This window comes from Ischnura elegans (genome assembly GCF_921293095.1).
Source record: "Ischnura elegans chromosome 13 unlocalized genomic scaffold, ioIscEleg1.1 SUPER_13_unloc_3, whole genome shotgun sequence".
NCBI lineage: Eukaryota > Metazoa > Arthropoda > Insecta > Odonata > Coenagrionidae > Ischnura > Ischnura elegans.
Window position 1 is genome coordinate 1,651,079 of NW_025791659.1, and position 6,000 is coordinate 1,657,078.

At 40.8% G+C, this 6,000-nt stretch overlaps 1 protein-coding gene across 1 annotated transcript in view; it reads left to right on the forward strand.

Annotated features, from left to right (window-relative positions):
* LOC124172815 (zinc finger protein 569-like) overlaps nt 1-4,794 on the forward strand; it is a 36,883-nt gene extending 32,089 nt beyond the window's left edge. Inside the window, exon 10 of the mRNA XM_046552303.1 lies at nt 1,985-4,794. Coding sequence (XP_046408259.1) covers nt 1,985-4,041 — 2,057 coding nt within the window. The 3' untranslated portion in view covers nt 4,042-4,794. The remainder of the gene's footprint in view (nt 1-1,984) is intronic.
* The last annotated feature ends 1,206 nt before the right edge of the window (nt 4,795-6,000 follow it).

Consider the following 6,000-nt stretch of genomic DNA (forward strand, 5'->3'; position numbering starts at 1 on the left):
TTATCTGGAGTAATTTTCGATTGAAATATTGTGTCTTTACCAGTATACACCAGAAATAACCACAGGTAGCCGGTATTTGCATCACAAAGCTCATAGGTCTTGATCCCAAACTTTGATGCCTTCAGAGGAATGTTTTGTTTGAAGGTTAGCCTGCCCTTCCATAGCGTCAACGATTCGTCAATTGAAATGTTGCAGTTTGGTAAAAAATATGTCTGAAATTTTTCATTTAGGTGTGAAATAACGGGAGAGATTTTTTTAGATGTGGAGGAATCTGTTGATGGTTATCTTCATTATTGTGGAAATGAAGAAATGTACAAATGATCTCAAATCGGTCCCTTGAAATTAAATTTCCGAAAGCTGGGGTAGATATAACTCTCTTTCTTGAAAAGTATGTCCGTAATTTTGGCTTCTGCACAATTCCCATGAGCATGAATAATCCCAGTGTTACGTATATCTCTTGTTCTGTCACTGGTTTCCAAGCGGTTATTCTCGACTTCCTTGAAAATGTGGGATCACCTGATGAAACCCGTTGCTCAGCATAACGATTGTTTTTTAGAACAATAACATGAATGAATTCTTCATCGAAAAATAACTGAAAAATATCTACAGCGTTGGGCAAATTTTTTGCTTCGTCTTGAGGTACAAAACCACCTACAAATGGTTCCCTGTTACCTTTATAATTTCTCATTCCTTCCCACACAAAGCTTTCCGCTCCATCAGTATCCTCAATTTCATCGTAAACAGGCTGTAGCTCGTCAATTTCAGAGCGATCATTGAAATAATTTTCTCTATAACTTTCCGAACTTACACTTTCGTTTGCATCACTCGCAAGTAATTATTCAATTATTTCTTCGTCACTTGGAATTAGCAATCTTTTTCTACTAGTTGAAGCCACGATAGGGATCCCTTATTGTAAAAATAGCCACTCACTGGAACTGCACACGAGGAGAATTCTGACACACTAGTTGAAAGAACACCACGCAGCACGAATGGTTCTAGTGGACTGAAACGAGTGGTTTCAAAACTCCATCACGAGTTGAGAAAGAATCTCAAGTGGTCCTAGTATATGCTGACTGTTCATAGGGCCTCTTATCTTCGTTGATTACTGTGATTGCTGAAAGAATAAACAAAGAAACGCAGGGCGAAGCACATGGCCCCCTGGCTTAGGATGGACGCGGCGGACCAAACACACTTGGGGCTCGAGGTGATGACACGCAAAGAGAAGACAGATAGAAGGCAGTGAGCTAATTAGGAAGATATAGTATATCATGCTAAAGAAGTTGACCCTTCTTGACGCTTCAATTGCAGAATAGGCAGCATTTTTCAACACAGTATGACTGAAGAGAGACGGTGATTTTTTAGACTAAATTCATCAACTCGCAGGTTTTAAACGTATCTTCATCGTAACGTTACAAAAAAGCCTGAAGTCATAAAAATATTTTGAATATTTGATTGGAAAGAAAAAACATTCCTTTAAAATATAGTGCAATTAGTTGTACTTTAAAATGTAACAAATGGCGGAGAAAAATTCCTAAAGACGGTAGAAATTCTGAAAGGTCAGGAAGCGTACTGGGTTCGCATGACGGCGTTGAGGGGTTAAATATTCGATTGAAAAGAAAAATATTTTTCCTTTTTTAAAGGACGAATTCTGAAAGGGGTCTAATTTTATTCTTTTTCTGCATTTGGAAGTCATATGTGTGATGCGTATGTGTGTGCTTGATTATTTGTATGCGTAGCATTTTAACTCACGATTTCGTCTTTTTTGTTCTACTACACCCTTGTTGCCCTCATCATTTTTATGCTATGTGTTCTTTTCCCCTCCATTCATTTATATCGAGTCTCTAAGTTCAAGTCCAACTTGGGCAGCAATTGTACCACCTGACTTGTGCATTTTTCCATCCATTCAATGGACTATAAATAGAAGATGTTGTAGTCTTAAATTTCATGTTTGACTGTGTTAGTTGCCTTTTGAACTCTTTTCTAGGGGTCCCGGCTGCCGAAAAAATGCCCGAGCAAACAACATCCACTTCATATCTGCTTGCAGAAGGAAATCTAAGGAATAATTCAATTGATGAATGCATTAGTACCACACCTTTGGCGACACAAGTTATTTCCAAGGCTGGATCATCCCATGAAGAGATAGAGAAAAATCTGATAGATGAAGACTTGGAAAAATGTGGTGATTCTGAAACTTATGATATATCAAGTTGCTCAATTCTTGATGACAGGCAGTGTAATAACAAAGACTTTGAATTACTTAAAAGCAGCAGAGGTGGATCCGAAATGGCTGTTGTTGGGGAGAAAAGTGGTTGTGATGCACCAAATACCTCGCATAACCTTAGATTTATCAGAATAAGTAGAAATGACAGAAGTGGCTGTGAGACCATCGTGGGAGGCAAGAACGAGGTACTAAATTGCTTGATCAAAAATCCAGGGAACAGTTACAGTTCAAACGAAGATTCACATCATTGTTTCTACTGCAGTGATGTGTTCAAAATGAAAAATGAGCTAATCAGACACATGACAATTCATTTTGTTGCTCATAATTTTGATGCCGCAGCAGAATCATCAATCGTAGATGTGTCTCCGGAAGCACTTCCATCAAGCGGACACAGTAGTTCATGCGAGCCTACCATCTCAAAGACTTTAAGTGGGCTGGATAGGAAAAGACTAGAGCCTGTGCCAAAAGAAAATGTGCTCAACAAGGAAACCAGTGGAGGAAAAGGGGATGAGACAAATACAAGACTATTGACGAGAAGTTTCACAGTAGGAGAGAAATCAACTACACAAAGTTTATCTTCAAAGTCATCTAGCATTAGAAATGTACGCAATCAAGTGGGTCCGAGAAAGGAAGAGAGACTATATTCATGCAGCGAGTGCACTGAGTCCTTTACTCAGAAAAGGGACCTCACCGTACACAAACTTACACACACAGGAGGAAAAACGTATTCTTGTAGCACTTGCTGCAAGTATTTCACTCATAGAGGTCATCTAGACATTCACTCGCGAACACACACGGGAGAGAAGCCTTTTATATGTAAGGTCTGCAGCAAGTCCTTCTCTAGGAAAAACAATCTCTACGCACACGTACGTAGACACACAGGAGAAAGGCCTTATTCATGCAGCGTGTGTGAAAAGTCTTTCTCGATTAAAGGCAACTTAGTTAGACATGAACGCACGCACACGGGAGAGAAACTGTTTTCTTGCAACGAGTGTGACAAGTCTTTCTCGTATAAGAGTAACTTAGTTACACATGTACGTACGCATACGGGAGAGAAAACGTTTTCGTGCAGAATCTGCGAGAAATCTTTCACTCAGAAGAGCGCTCTCAAGAGTCACTCGCGAACACACGCAGTAGAGAAGCCTTTTATATGTAAGGTGTGTAGCAAGTCCTTCTCTAGGAAAAACATTCTCTACGCACACATACGTACCCACACAGGAGAAAGGCCTTATTCATGCAGCGTGTGTGAAAAGTCTTTCTCGGATAAGAGTAGTTTAGTTAGACACATACGTAGGCACACGGGAGAGAAACTGTTTTCTTGCAACGAGTGTGGAAAGTGTTTCTCGGATAAGAGTAGTTTAGTTAGACATGTACGCACGCACACGGGAGAAAAACTGTTTTCTTGCAACGAGTGTGGAAAGTGTTTCTCGAAAAATAGCAACTTAGTTAGACATATTCTTGCGCATACGGGCGATAAACCGTATTCTTGCTACGAGTGTGAAAAGTCTTTCTCGTATAAGAGCGACTTAGTTAGACATATTCGTACGCACACGGGAGAGAAACCCCACTCATGCAGAATCTGCATGAAATCTTTCACTCGGAAGAGTACTCTAAAGAGTCACATGCGAACACACACGGGAGAGAAGCCTTTTTCATGCAACGAGTGTGAAAAGTCTTTCACGGGTAAGGGCGACTTAGTTAGACATATTCGTACGCATACGGGGGATAAACCGTATTCTTGTAGCATTTGCCGCAAGTGTTTCACTGAGAAGGGTAATCTCAAGAGTCACATGCGTATGCATACGACAGAGAGGCCTTAAATCATGACACGAGTGTGTAAAGTCTTTCTCGAATGAGAACCACTTAGAGACACATTTTCGTATACACTCGAGAGAGAAGCCTTAGTCGTGCAGAGTGTGCGATAATTCTTTTTACAGGAGAAGCTATGTGGTAAGACACATACAAACGCACGCAGAAGAGACTTTTTCACGCAGAATCCGCCAAATTAATCTTTCACTCAGAGTCGTTCACTTAAGAGTCACATGCGAAACAGCACGTAGGAGTAACCCTACTCGTGCGGCGAATTTGAATGTCCCTCTTGGCAAAGAGTCTCTTGGTACATATGTACAAAAAAAAACGAGAGTTGCTTTATTTCTGCAACATCCGCAGCAAGTCTTGTGCCAAAATCTTGTCTCAAAATAGTGAAACTCCAATTTAAAAATCCCGCCAGCCAATCGCTGTCATCTTCCACGCTTCAGCATTTCCCCTCTCTCCCCCCCCTACGCTAGTCTAGGGACTTCCCCTCAATGCGTGCCGGCAGTTTTTGGCAGGTGGGCGGACTCCCTTCTTCTTCTCTCTCGGACATGCACCGACTAGGAGCTCTGGGACTCTTTCTTCTCTCTCGGACACGCACCGACTCGGAGCTCTGCAGTGACGAACTTTTCCTGTCTCAACCCGTCTACGGCCGCAAGATTGCAAATGATTGTATTACGGTATTTCGCCTAAGGGCACTATGTATTCTATTCTTAGTTCAATATATGCGTTCCCTTGTGGGACAATGTGGTAATTCTGAAGGGCTGTCTTGTATTCATTTAATTCTGACCCCGTCTGTCTCCCAACCTAGTCAGTTCGAATTTGAGCGACTACGAAACCATTTCGTACGTTGCAAATTGGTGCCGTGACCAGGATGTTCTGGTTGAACTGTCTTTATGGTTGTGGTTTATGGGTCTTTTTGTTAATTGAGCCCTTTGTGCGTAGTGATGCAAGGTTTAATTCATTTCTCACTGTGTCATATTGTTTCTTTGTAATGCTTGTCGTTGTTTCTGGTGAGTGAGATTAAGATGTTTGCCAAGTTTCCTTTCTGGTATTTTCTCGTAGTCAATTTCTGCCCTTCTCTGCGTGTGATTTTCTCAAGTGGGGTTCCATGTATTTTAGCAAATCTTTAGTGTGGTCCTTCTCTGTCGGTTTTCTTTCGTTGTCATGCCCAGGGCTTTGGCACAAGGCGGGCGAACTGTTGACAGCGTGCGACACAACAGTCTGACGGGCGTTTTCTTGAACTAACGCTATCGTTTCGTAAGATTATTTTTGATTAATAAATATTATTGCGTAAAAAATTATTTCATAACTTGTGTAATGTCACTCAGTTGGTATCTTTAATAATAAATAGGAAATATGAAATATGTGTGCTTCCTCTGTCTCACCCATTGACCAATCATGAATCGGCCAATGAAATTTCGTCTCCTCATTTCGAAAGTTTTGATCGTTAGGAAAACAGCTACTTACTGTGGGCCGGTTAGATCTTGTGTTCTCGCGATGTACGGTTTTAGGCGTTGTTCGTATATAGTTGTTGATTCTATTTTAACTTAATTATCTCTACATCAAGTTTTCAAGCCTGCGTGTGGTGTGTGAAGTGGTTGACAACGTTATATTTTCGAAAAAGTCACGTATATTCAGCCCATTAACGCTTGTATAGTGATCTTGATTTTGCTTACGAATTTTTGTTTTTCAACAATCTCATATTCAGTGCAGTGAAGTGGCCACTGGTAAAGGAATTTTCTTTGTGGTGTTCTTATCCCGTAATTTGTGATGACACTGAGGAATTATAGTTCGCTGTGGGTACGAGGACTTATGCGTACACCAGTGAGGCATAGATAGATTCTTGTCAGGCTTTCGCCATCCTGTGTATAGTGTTTATTTATATACTAATTCAATTCATTGTATTTGGCAGGTGAGTGACTTTTATGTGAACTTTTATGAAATAAATGGGCATTTGCTTTGCA